The following is a 12,663-nucleotide window of genomic DNA, read 5'->3' on the forward strand; positions in this document are numbered from 1 at the left end:
CGGATGGCTTCCTATACCTTCTTAGTGGTTCCTTTCCAAGGCCTCTTTGGCAAGTGATTGCGTCGTGGCACGCTCACAGTAAACGTTAGGTTTCAAGTAAGGGCACATGTGAATGGGACAAAACAAAACAATGACGGTTGCTGTAGTGGAGGGATCCCTTGCTGCGTAGAGCATTTGGCGCCTCATGGCGGGGTGTGGCTGTTGGCAAGTGTGGCGCCATAAATACGCTACGGGCCAGTCTGGAATTGGAGCACCTGGATCCCTGTTGCCAGTCCACGCAGGTCCACTGGTACGGCTCCTCCTCTTACTCGTCCGCCAAGGTAACAAACGTGGTTCATGAAGAATGAAGATACCTACTCAATATTGAGAGTCATAATACTTAGCAAGACAGAAAAGTTTCTATTTATTACTATTGGTCTTTCAACTTCTATAAAGATAGTAATCTCTTGTTGAGGAGGGAATAATACCCTTGCCGAACTAACATTTATACCCTGGCAGAGGAGGATATGTACTGCTCGACACACACTGGACCGAAGGGTATGCAACTGGATATGTCAATAATTATGTCAAGACACTAGCTGATTAGACGTCCTCTTCTACAATGAGCTGGTGCAACCATCATCCTCAGACGTTTTCCAATAGTCTGATTCCCTTGCACTGGATGAGGGGTTGGTTTCTCTTTCCGGCAGATGTCTGAATAGCCTCAATTGACGGTGTGGGGAAAGGTAGACAGTGATGCTGGCCTTGGCCGGCCTCTCCCCAGATTCACTGTCATCCCCGCACCGCCCCCAAGTGAGCCCAGTCCACAAGGACGCTTGACAGCGTGTCGGGTCAGTGAAACCCGAATAGACCCAATCCCCAACATGCCCCCGCAGGCTAAATTGGGAGATCTGCCCTTCAATTGGGATGGCCTATATTTCTATCATGGGTACCAGGCTGACGGGCCACGGAAAATTAGTGTTATTTGACTGAGTCTGCGACTTTCCTTCGGCCGAGGGCTAAGCAGCTCTGTTGATATAATGGAAGGTTAGAGCCAGTGTCACCCCTCATATGGGAGGGATCCTCCACTCAAATATTGTTTGCGATCTCATTTCGAGATGCGTCTCTCTCTCTTAGCCTTGTATATGGGCTGCGCCTCCGTCGAGGCGAAGTCATGTATACACAGACGCAAAGTTGTACAGGCATTCAACGTCCGGCGGAATGCTAGCTCAAGCACGACCCCATTGCAAGTTGGCAATGGTAACTTTGCATTTGGTGTGGATGTGACTGGCTTGCAAACATTCAGTCCTTTCAATACTATGTCAACATGGGGTTGGCATAACTTCAGCCTGCCAACCACTCCAAACCAAACTTCGGTGGATGGTAAGTGTTCCCTTGCGGTTCTGAACACCCCTCCCGTAGCTAATGCTCTTCAAGATTTCACGGGCCTGGACTGGTGGACACATGGGAGACTGGTGAACTACGACCAACCGAACCCAGCGGAGCCAGAAATCTCCAACTGGTTGATCCAGAACCCTCAGCGGATCAACCTGGGAAATATCGGCTTCTCCTTCAAAGCTGCTCAAGTTGACGAGAGCCAGCTGGAACACAAGGACCAGGTGCTTGATTTGTGGAGCGGAAAGATTTCATCATCGTTCGTCTATAAGGGCAAGAAGGTCGAGGTCGAGACCTGGGCAGCCCCTGACTCCGACATCGTGGGCATCAGCGTCGTCTCAGAACTTTTGAGTCATGGTGAACTTGAGTTGTTCTTCGATTTTCCATACTCAGATCGCAACAAATTCGATGCCCCCTTTGTTGGTGTGTGGAATGCAACACAAAATCACACAACTACCCTCGAGACATCTATGAATCAAGCGACGATACATCATACTTTGGATGAGAACGAATACTATTTCAGAGCACAGTGGGAAGGGAAGGCAACTGTGTCCGGGCCTGGAAACAATAGTCATCGCTACTTTTTAAGTCCGTCTGGTTCAAACAAGTTGAATTTAGTGGTCTCTTTCTCGCCACAGGGTAATTACAATGCGCCCAGCCTTCAGTCCGTGACGACAGCATCCAAGACGTGGTGGCAGACTTATTGGAGCAAGGGTGCCTTTGTCGATCTATCAGCTGTAGACTCGGTAGACGCAACTGAGCTTCAGAGGCGCATCATCTTGTCTCAATATCTAATGGCAGTGAACTCCGCGTCGTCTTACCCTCCTCAGGAATCTGGCCTTGTGAACAACGGCTGGTACGGGAAATTTCATCTTGAGATGGTCTTTTGGCATCTCATCCACTTTGCTCGCTGGAATCACTTCGATCTGTTGTGGCGCAGCTTGCCTAGGATGTATCAGGAATACCTACCTTCTTCATATGACAGGGCGACTCTGCAGGGCTATAAGGGCGCACGCTGGGGGAAAATGACGGATCCAACCGGCCGTAGTGCGCCCGGAGAAATCAACTCACTTCTCATCTGGCAGCAGCCTCATCCAATGTACTTTGCGGAAACCGAATATCGGTCGTTCCCCAATGAGACCACCCTGGAGAACTGGGACGAGATCCTGACGGCTTCAGCCGACTTCATGGCCTCATATGCATTCTTTAACGAGTCGACCGGTGTCTACGATCTCGGCCCTCCCATGTATCCAGTCTCAGAAAATACGAATCCGAACGTCACCATCAACCCGACATTCGAACTAGCTTATTGGCGGTTCGGTTTGGATATCGCCAAGAAATGGAAGGAAAGGCAGGGGCTACCTGTGCCGGAGGAATGGATAACTATTAGGGATAACCTTGCCCCATTGCCTGTTGTCGACAACACTTATCCTGTCTACGAGGGAATACCCAACATGTGGACAGATAATAGCACAACCGACGATCATCCCGCCATGTCGGGCATATATGGATGGCTCCCTCCCCCAATGAGCGGGCCGCCTCTGAACATGACGATTGTTCAAAACACCGCAGACCATATCTTGAAGTACTGGGCCCTAGAAGACTCGTATGGTTGGGACTTCTCCATGCTGGCAATGAACTCGCTTCGGCTAGGAGATACAGATCAAGCCCTAGCCTATTTGCTACACCCAATCTTCCAATTCGATGATGCTGGTTATCCCGTGGGTGGAACTCGGGTTCCGACACCCTACTTTCCCAATGGAGCATCTTTCTTGTTAGCAGTCGCTATGATGGGAGGCGGTTGGCAGGAGTCACCAGGAGCCCATTTTCCGAAAGGCTGGGATGTCAAAGTCGAAGGCTTTGTGCCAGCAATATAGGCTTCAAGTAATCTGTGTCACAATAGAGTAATATATCACACCGCTTCATCATTCACAGCTATGTACTTAGGACTTCGAGCTGGGTTTCTTGAATATGTACATTAAACTTCTAATTCATATTGACCACTAACAGATATTTTGTTAGGTTCACTGAGAACCAGTAAGGAACGCAGCAACACCACCGCCCCAGCCGCCAGGATTGTTGCTCTTCTGAACTAGGGCGACACCATTATTCCGAACCATGGTGCTGACCAGATGCGTGTTGATCCCGAAGTAATACAGGCCATGAGTGTTGTCAATCAAAATACCGTTTGTCTGACAATCGCCACTGCAGCCATTGCCGTTATTGAAGAAGGTCCAGAAGCCGGCGCCGTAGAAACTGAGCGCTGATGATCCGCTGATGCGCTGGTATAAGCCCATTCGACACTGTGTAACGTCTTGATCAGCATAGCTCACTTGTACAAGTATAATGCTTTCACTTACCTGGGCGTCTCCACCGCCACACCAACTGAAGTCTGGATCGCTGGAGAGTGCAAGTGGACTCCATGGCGCCGGAGTTATGCTTGACTGCCCGGTACCTTGCCAGTAAGCAGTTTCGCTTTGTTGGAAACCAAGGAATACATTCTGCGCGCTTTGGAAGTTGGCTTGATACAGGGTGTTGTGTTCTGCAGATATGTCAGTTTCAGAAGTAAGATGGGTTGGATGTCGCATCATATACCTGAACCTATTCCTAGTAGCCATGTTCCCTTTGTTGCCTCAACGAGCATGCCTCGACCAACAGAAATGACTTGGCCATTTCCACCCTGTGACGCTTGTTAGCAAGATGCTATATTGATAAGGCGGCAGAAAAAGAACCCAACTTACATCTAAATCGTGGTCTGCAGTCCATTGCCACATGTTTTCGATATAGGCAGAAGATGTCGACGTCAGATGGGTCATCATGAAAGCAGCTTTACACTGAGGAGGAGTACCTCCTCCTCCGCTTCCACCGCAATTTGTCTGTACAAGAGAGCCCGCAGCTCCTCCGACCCGATGATGAACGTTCCAAAATCCAACGTCTCCAGGATTGGCTCCAGCCATGTTTACTTCCAGCAGCGTACAGCCTTGAAGCACGTCTCCAACCGTAAGCAGCATATCTGAGAATTGAGCAATGCCAACATCACCCGCGTTGCCGACCTTGACCATCGGGATGGGCTTTGTAGGATCCCAGAACTTCGATCCGTATGCGCTGATGGCGGACCAGCCTTCACCAAAGACTCGACTACCAACAGGGAAGAAGAGAGTGTCGGTCACTCGATAGGTTCCTTGTGGGAAGAACAAGATCTTGCAGCCCGCATTCGCGGTGATAATGTGTTGCAGGTTGGCCGTATCATCGGTGCTGCCGTCTCCAGCAACAGGGAATCCCGATACGCTTTTAACATTCACGAATTGGCTGACATCGTACTCCTTATAGGTTGGGGGCTTCACACTGCGGAAATTGCCGGAGCCATCTATCAAGGCGCTGGATCGAACGGTGGAATACTTTGTCCCCGACTGGTGGGCACCCGTGCTGGGCCCTCCAACTGTGTACGAGTTACCGTAGACCCAGGCTTGATTAGCGGGAACACTGCCCGTGAGGATCGTATTTCCACTTGCGGTGACAGTCTGGTGATGTTAGCTTATCCCTGATCATAGTATGAGGCGCTCCATACCGATGACACTGTACTATCAACCTGTACGTTCTCTAACACAATAGAATCCTGACCTGTGGAAGAAGAGGTGGTACTGATAAGAGCCCCGGTGTTGTCCACCTTCGAATCTATTACAGCAACAAAACCAATGTCGTTATATTCCGTGGTATCAATTGCTACACCACAAAGGGTGAAGTAAGCGCCCTGCACCACCAAGTCCTTAACGCCATTGACCTTGATTCCGGTAGTACAACCATTGAATGTTAGCCTGACAAGGTGATATTGCTGTGTGCTCATGTTGATGCCAACAACACCCCCATGGAAAGTGCAATCATTGATAATGATAGGAGAGCCACCTTCAGGCATTGACAGTCCAGTGTGCCCCTTGGAATCATAAGGCATCTGGAATACCACATTGCTCAGCTGTACAGCCTGGGATATACTCCAGTCCAAAAGCGTGAGGCTGGTATCTTTGTTGAAAGCCGTAGAATCAATGATGATGTTTTTAATGCCGATGTAAAAGTTGGTGGTGGCGTCCTGATGAGGATCTTTTCCATAAATCACAAAGCTACCGCTGAACCCCGAACTGACTTTGATGGTAGGAGGATTGATAGGATCGCCCATCAGAACAGTACCGACGTAAAGCTGGATAGGTTTTGTGAAGAGATATGTTCCGGCAGGCAGATACACAACGGCTGGCTGGCCGGTAGTGCCTAGGGAGTTGGTGGTCCTGTCAGCGAAGCTATTGCCCGCATTGATGGCCTTCTGGATGGCAGCAGAGTCATCGGTCGAGCCATCACCCTTGGCGCCATAGGTTGATGACTTCACGTTGCGGAATACAGGCCAGGAAGACCCTGAGGGGATAAAAGGCGAGATTCCATTGTGAGTGATGGTTTCATACCAGTAAGTGGATGGATTTGTCGGGTTCAGAGAGCAGCTCTGCCTGCTCTCAAGGCTCTCGAGACTTTGAAGAGAGTCTTTTGCTGGAAAAGCAACAATATAAGTGATCAAAGAGAATATACAAAAAATTGACTTCATCTTGAAGGGAAAAGCTAAGGCAAATCTGATGACGAAGACTGGTCCGTAGCCTTGGAAAACTTAAATGATCCCATAGCCCTTATATAACCACTATTTTATCCTAGACCCTGAAGCTTTACGGCATCGAGTAACCGGGATAGTAAAGATTTGTGAAGAGACGCCGCGGCAAGGGTTGTGAACATCGATAAGCACTAGCTAATGTACATGCAGACAACTCGTGCAACGTCTCATGAGCCTAAGGTATTCAAGCCTGATGGCTCTCACTCGGCTATCACACGATCACACGCAGTTTGTGCCCTTGTGATTCAGCTTCCTATTTGCAAAACGTGTGGAGTTTTCAGCCTCTGTCAGCACGATAGTTCGTACGACCTTGTGAATAATCTCCTGTTGTCAGCATCATGAGAATTTCGATCCAGTAGATCGCCCACGATTAACCGGCTGAAATTGGAGTTCTGACGGTATGCAGTTATGGAAGCACATCCCCTGGGGAAAGCCATGGTTCCAGGGTAGTTGTCCGTGGTGGCTTCGGCAACTCTATTTGAGCTTCATCTTGGAAGCTAAAAGTACCGTTATGAAGACTAGACTGACTGCTGTACACAGTAAGCAACGGCGCCGCCCCCACACATTGATTAGCTCGTGGAGACTGCATGACCCCGTCTGAGCTTGTTTAAATGCCCCTGGCAGCTGAGCGTCTTCCATTGCACATCCGATTGCTTCGCCACGCCGAAGAGTGTCCAAATTTAGAAAGGCGGTATGGTTTCAAGGGTTCTTTCCCCTCTCATCTACGATAGCATTGGTGCGTCATTACGATGTATCTTGAGAATTGAATAATGACATGCCGATTGTGTTACTAGCAAACCAAGGGTCCTCCCCGAGAAGCGACGTTATCGGCCCTTCAATACCTATTTTGCTCAGATTGACCTTTCACGAGGACTTACAGGGCGGACTTGCATAGAGCTATCCATCGACATGCCGGGGGACTCGGATGAAAGCAATTGTCAAACTGTCCAGAATGGCCAAACCCATATTAGCGGAATATTTAGCTTTTGCTCTTCTTATACCAATTGCTTCGATTCCATAGGCCTAGAAGACGGCTGCTACCTTCTTTCGTCGCATAGTTGGGATTAATTTATCCGGCGCAAACACCAGTCATCGTTATTTGATTGATGTAAGTATCGCGAGGAGCGAACAAATTTCTGTCAACATAGCGATTGCCTCAACCCTGCGTTACTAAATTCTTGATCACTGTAGTGGAAGTCATAACACGTGCCAGTTCCGAGATTGTGACTCTTTCAAACAGCCAGCTAAATGAAAAAGTTGAAGAACAGCGCTGCTTTCCTGGGGCACCATCCCACAGGCACTTCATAATATGCAGTATTGCATCAGGTGAACGAAGGCACAGTATCGTGTTTCATTATCAACTATATGCCAAGTTGATTTGTAAGATACCAATCAAGGTATCTAGGCTGGTATATGGCGGTCACTGAAGAGTGATCGCGAATGGATTGGATCAGCATTTCACAATATTCTGCTCTCCAATCCTCTAGGTGGTCACCTAGGTGTAAGTCGACCACCATGCCGTTCCGGCTATCATGCTCTCATAGCATTATCTCACCCATGTTCTCCCCTTCAAAACCGAGTGTGCTCAGCTTTCTTAGTCGCGACTTTTCCTTGATTTTATCTTCTGCCTTTTTCTGTTTTGCTAGAGACTCGACTAGCTCGGCATCAGCCTTGTCGTAGCCCGGAGGCGGGTCATCATCCCTGTCCAGATCAATCTCTCCTAACAGAAGGACATTCTCGCCTCTGACCAGGAACATTCCTCGAGGGATGTCTGCGTAAAGTCCACGCTTCTGTGACTCGCCAGATCCCATAGGCGGATTAGCTCCAGGCGGGACAAATATCCGCTCGACTGTAGACTGGAGAACCAAGTTTGCTACCAACACTTAATTCCTATCCGGTTTCGCGAGAGAGAGAGAGAGAGAGAGAGAGAATTGCATACCGAATTGGTCCCAACTTCGCAGTATACCAATCAACTTCCGTCCATCACGTAGAGCCACCATAAGCTTCTCTGAATCTTTTGTCAGTGGGCGCTCCCGAGTAGAAGGCAAGGCTGAGGTGAGGCAGGCATACTGTCCGTTAGATCAAGAAGTTGAGCTGCTGTCGTGAACATTTGAGCAGGCAATTGCTGTTGCTGCTGTTGCTGTGGTGGTGCTCTTCCCAGGGCAGGAGGAACACCGCCGCCCCCCTGCGAAGGGGCTTCGTTGATGGATAAATTCTCCATTATCTCATGAAAACGGGCTGGTGTTTCGAATTAGATCGCTTCTTCGTCCAGTCCATCGAGATACTATGGCAGTCTTTGCTCGGCGGGCTTCACTTTTGGCAGCGCGCTATTGGACAAGTATCATTGACGTTGTCCAGGGCGGCGTTCGAGGTGGATGACGAGACTGGAAAGGCACGCCAGGGTCAATTGCGGACTGGCAGGTCGGCTGCAGTAGAAAGCTTTGGTGGGGCACATGGCTCGATTGCGGAATTATATGTGCTCCGTCCCAGCCATCACTACGGTCCGCCTCAGGAAGGCGGTGTGATCTGGCATAATCGCAACAATAGCATCAATCAGCTCCTACTGCCGGTATTGTTCCTCCTCACCCAGTTCGCGCCAATTCCACGATCTATTCACAGAACTTGTTCAACGAACAATAGAGCAAGCAACGCCCTCATCAACCTTATTGTCCCTATTGTTGGAAAACAGGAGTCAATTTTCTACTACTTAAACGATTATTCTGCCTCCTCGTCATCCTCTTCCTGCCAACTTTTCCACCTTCTGCTGCTATTTAGTCTCCGCAGCCCGCTTCTCTCCACCCAGTGTCCTTCACACATATTAAGACCTTCACCGCACTCTTCTTCTTCTTCAAATATTGGGATATTTCATTCTCTTGATCATCAAATCAGCTTCCAGTCTACGAGATGGCTGCGAATGCCTCTACCGCTCCCTCGCCGCCCGCGGCGGTCCCTGCTCGCCATGAATCAAAGCGGGAGAGGAAGCGCCAACTCCTCACCGAGCGCCTCCAGCAGATGTCTGACAATTTCACAAGAAGTCGAGACAGCGCCTACCGCGAGCAGCTCCAGAAGATCCAGCTAGACACCAATCTAGTCATGCGTGTTGATCCCTATTCTGAGCGACCCCTTGATACCCTTGACGGCCAACAAGTACAACTAGCGATGGGTCAGAGTACCGATCCAGCTACCGCGCGGACCTTACTTGACATGGCGGGTCCTAAGTTCCAGGATTGGGTTCACAAGATTGAGGACCTGGTTGAAGAGCGGGATTTCGAGATCAGCAAGCAAAAGGTAAGCCGATCCGACACATTATTTCGATTCATGAGTCAACAGCTAACTGGTCTAATTAGCTGGAGTACGAGAGAAAAATCAAGGAGCACCGAAATGTTCATGCATACAAGGTGATGCTAGCCAAGCGCGAGCACGACTCCCTCTCAAACACGGTCCGCGACCGCCTCATCAACACCATATCAACCAAGAAATTCCGTCTTAGCAAGGAGAAGGAAGCTCTAGAGATTTCCGATGCCACCGCCCTACTCCTTCACCCGAACCAATTCAGCATTACCAATCCCGCCAGTCCTGGTGGTACACATGGCAAGAGAGCCACTAGATTGAGAAGAGAGATGGAGGAGATGCCAGGTTTCTCCGATAGCAAGAAGCGAAAGAGAAACGGGAATGAGGACGACGGGTCCCCTGCCCCGCAACGCAGAGCCCTTGATACCAGTAACACCACTCCAGTTTGGCAAGTGGACCGACTCCGCATGGGAAAATCAACTGGTCCAGTCTATAGCATTGACAAACTGTTCACGGATAAGGAATTGTCAATGAACTACAACACCGCAGCACTTGCATCGCACAAGTACTTGCTCCGTCATAAGTCAAAGGTCAATGGCAATGGTGTCGTCTCTTCACCCTCAGAGGAAGGGTCTGGTGATGAGCGAGAGGATGGCGATGATGCGGAATCCATCCCTTCTGCTCCCGTCATGGAGCGACAGGTTTCGCATGCCACGAGAAGTACCCGAGGAGGCACACATACTGCCAACTTCCTCGACAATAAGCTCCTAGGCCTGGAAGCACTGGCTAACTTTGAGCTACCCGAGAATTTGAGCCGACTCGATGCCCAAGATCCCAAATTGCCACCGCTTGTGCCAGCCCCGTATAACAAAGCTAAGCCAATGAGTGAGGCTAATGGCCCACCGGCTTTAGCACAAGACGACGTCAGCGCGGACATGATGGCTATTTCAGTCCTGCGGCAATATGAAACTGCACACGGAGTCGGCTCTAACCTTGACACATCAAATGGCGGCCGAAAGGTGCTTGAGGCTGTATCTTCTACCCCACGCGACAGCAAATATGTTGCTCTCATTCAAGGCGATCGGCCATCCATGGAAGATCTTCGTAATGAGCTGAGACTTTCCGGCGGCAGTGGTCTTACTGCTGGTCCAACTAGTGTGCATGGAGGAATCGGTGCGTCCCCTATGAGCCGACAGAGCTCTCTCGGAGGGGTGGCCATGAGCCGCCAAGGCACTGGTGGCAGCACCAGAGGTGCGCGTCGCCGAGGAGGTTGATTGGGGGAATCTAATCAGATCAAAGAAAGAGGGAAGATATGGATCATAATTGTTTTTACTTTACCTCGTTTCACGAGAAACGGAGCGTTTTCCACGGTACATTTTTGCTATATGCCGAGTCATAGGCATGATTCCTGAAAAGGATGGCGTTTTTTGGTGGTGCTACCGGATGCACTTGGTCATCACTGCAAAGGGCAGATAGGCATGAAATCATGCAGCTCATATTTTTATACCCAGTTCATTTCCTCAACACGAGAGATACATATCATGAAATCAAATTCCCGCTTCCTATTATATAGATAAAGGCTAAGAGTAAAGTACGCCTCCTGACATGATCTTCCTGATCTCTTCAACAACACCCCTTCAATTATCTCTCCTTGATTGTTCAAGGCCCAAAGACAAGAGTCCGGACCTCAATGCTTTCACGACCCTCCGCATCGGGACGAGTACGCGGATCCTCGAAAGCTGTATGTGCCAGCCTACCGCCTTCGACACCAGAACCCTTCTTCAACCCTTCGCTGTCGAAGCATTCCAGGAGAAGTCGCTCATTGCCCGTCATACCGCTCAGGTAGTTCCATTTTTGACCAGGATTATACCTTATACCTGCTGTCTCACCAGTGTAACCATTGTTATAACGATGCTCGATGGGAATGATATCGCTATCCTCAACTGTGTTTGATGATGCGAATGCAAGAGGGAAGGACTCGACAGGGTTTTTATTTAGGGGTCGCCAGACGTTGATGATTCTGTATCGGCCGGCCAGAAGTTTCTCGGCATCGTCTCCTAAGTGACGTTTGACACGTAGTACGGCCGAGGTACTGGTCTGATCTATATGTGTACGATTCACTGGATTTCGGTGGGCGTTGGGGTCCGCTCGGCGGATGGTATGGTCGAAGAAGACGACCTTGTAAGCTCCAGGAACATGCTTCAAGAGCAGTTCCTCCAGCTCGGGGTAGTAGTTTGCCTCAATAGACTTGTCGTCAGCGAAGTCTTGCTCCTTGGAAGGCGGCACATCTTTCACTATGGCAAAGGCATCCTTGTCGAGGGTGTACTGGTCCTCGCGACCGCGAACATCGTTGATTGTGACCTCGGCTGTCTCATCAGAATAATTCCTTTGCGGCTCTCCCTCAGGAGGCGTCTCGACGTAGTTGAATGGCTTTGCGCCGTCAGCTGGCGGCTTATAGAAATTGAGCTTGGCCGTTACTGGCCCACGGGGAATTGCTGCGATGGCCATGCTATGAAGTGATCTTGCTGACTGGGCTTGACGTATTGGTGTATAATTCAAAATCCTCGAAGAGAACACTGGCAGTAGTTTCGTGATCCCGGAGGTTGTAGCGCGTGGTACTATGGTTTCCGTCTTAGTGGTCTTTGCTGGGTAGCGATCGCCTATAACTCTGATTGATATACAAGATTATTTGAAGTGGTGCTGGCTGATTGGAGTTACTTTGATGCAGATGATGATGGTGATGATAAGGAAAATAGCTTTATTAAGGCGCCTTGGGACGACATATATATATATATTACACCTCAACATACCATGCAGACAAGTCGCATGCATTTCAAAGCAAAGGGAATTTCCATCTTAAGCAGACATATTGAGAGGGGATCTTGAAGTCATCCCGGAACGACTGAATCACGTCATTCCGGAAGTCAGAATGTTATTGGAGAAGTCGAAGGCTAGAGGCTTCCTCAAGCTTCGCCCTGCCCACTGTACAGCCCTGAAACTGGCCTAGTTAGTAATACAAAAAGCCGTTGGGCTGATTAAAAACACTCCGAAGTAGCCCGACTTGTGTACTTGTAACGGATTTCTTGGATGATTAGAAGGGCGCGCCTCATACATAGGTGCTGTAGGCACGGCCATTGGTGGTAGACTTTTTCCCCGCAAAGGGTCTGCAGCTTGGGAGCTAGGCTTCGAACCTCAATGAATCCGAAGACAAGCGAATGACGTGCCATACCACCGTCGGATATCTACGGCCGCTGTGTAAGTGGCAGATTACCTATACAAAAGTTGCTTAAGTAAGTCTTCGTTCACTGGGGAAAATCCATTCTCCCAATCCTGTGGAGAAAGCGGAGCTTGCG

At 49.5% G+C, this 12,663-nt stretch overlaps 5 protein-coding genes across 5 annotated transcripts; 2 read left to right on the top strand and 3 right to left on the bottom strand.

Moving 5' to 3' along the window:
• Positions 1-2,471: 2,471 nt before the first annotated feature.
• On the top strand, positions 2,472-3,251 carry UCRPA7_201 (putative six-hairpin glycosidase-like protein; the record flags this gene model as incomplete). Its single annotated transcript, XM_007912799.1, has 1 exon — positions 2,472-3,251. The coding sequence occupies one exon, from the start codon at positions 2,472-2,474 to the stop codon at positions 3,249-3,251; it is 780 nt and encodes a 259-aa protein (XP_007910990.1).
• Positions 3,252-3,398: 147 nt separating this feature from the next.
• UCRPA7_202 (putative exo-beta- - protein) lies at positions 3,399-5,959 on the bottom strand (the record flags this gene model as incomplete). The annotated part of the gene is made up of 6 exons (XM_007912800.1): positions 3,399-3,677; positions 3,735-3,766; positions 3,830-3,916; positions 3,970-4,054; positions 4,338-4,895; positions 4,943-5,959. The coding sequence occupies 6 exons, from the start codon at positions 5,957-5,959 to the stop codon at positions 3,399-3,401; spliced, it is 2,058 nt and encodes a 685-aa protein (XP_007910991.1).
• Positions 5,960-7,557: 1,598 nt separating this feature from the next.
• Positions 7,558-8,129, bottom strand: UCRPA7_203 (putative lsm domain-containing protein; the record flags this gene model as incomplete). Its single annotated transcript, XM_007912801.1, has 3 exons — positions 7,558-7,892; positions 7,959-8,027; positions 8,090-8,129. 3 exons carry the CDS (start codon positions 8,127-8,129, stop codon positions 7,558-7,560), a joined length of 444 nt encoding a protein of 147 aa, XP_007910992.1.
• A 794-nt stretch (positions 8,130-8,923) lies between these two features.
• On the top strand, positions 8,924-10,584 carry UCRPA7_204 (putative deacetylase complex subunit protein; the record flags this gene model as incomplete). The annotated part of the gene is made up of 2 exons (XM_007912802.1): positions 8,924-9,307; positions 9,367-10,584. 2 exons carry the CDS (start codon positions 8,924-8,926, stop codon positions 10,582-10,584), a joined length of 1,602 nt encoding a protein of 533 aa, XP_007910993.1.
• Positions 10,585-10,969: 385 nt separating this feature from the next.
• On the bottom strand, positions 10,970-11,818 carry UCRPA7_205 (putative 7alpha-cephem-methoxylase p8 chain related protein; the record flags this gene model as incomplete). The annotated part of the gene is made up of 1 exon (XM_007912803.1): positions 10,970-11,818. The coding sequence occupies one exon, from the start codon at positions 11,816-11,818 to the stop codon at positions 10,970-10,972; it is 849 nt and encodes a 282-aa protein (XP_007910994.1).
• Between the last annotated feature and the right edge of the window lie 845 nt (positions 11,819-12,663).

Source organism: Phaeoacremonium minimum (assembly GCF_000392275.1).
Source record: "Phaeoacremonium minimum UCRPA7 unplaced genomic scaffold PA7_03_scaffold_8, whole genome shotgun sequence".
Lineage (NCBI taxonomy): Eukaryota > Fungi > Ascomycota > Sordariomycetes > Togniniales > Togniniaceae > Phaeoacremonium > Phaeoacremonium minimum.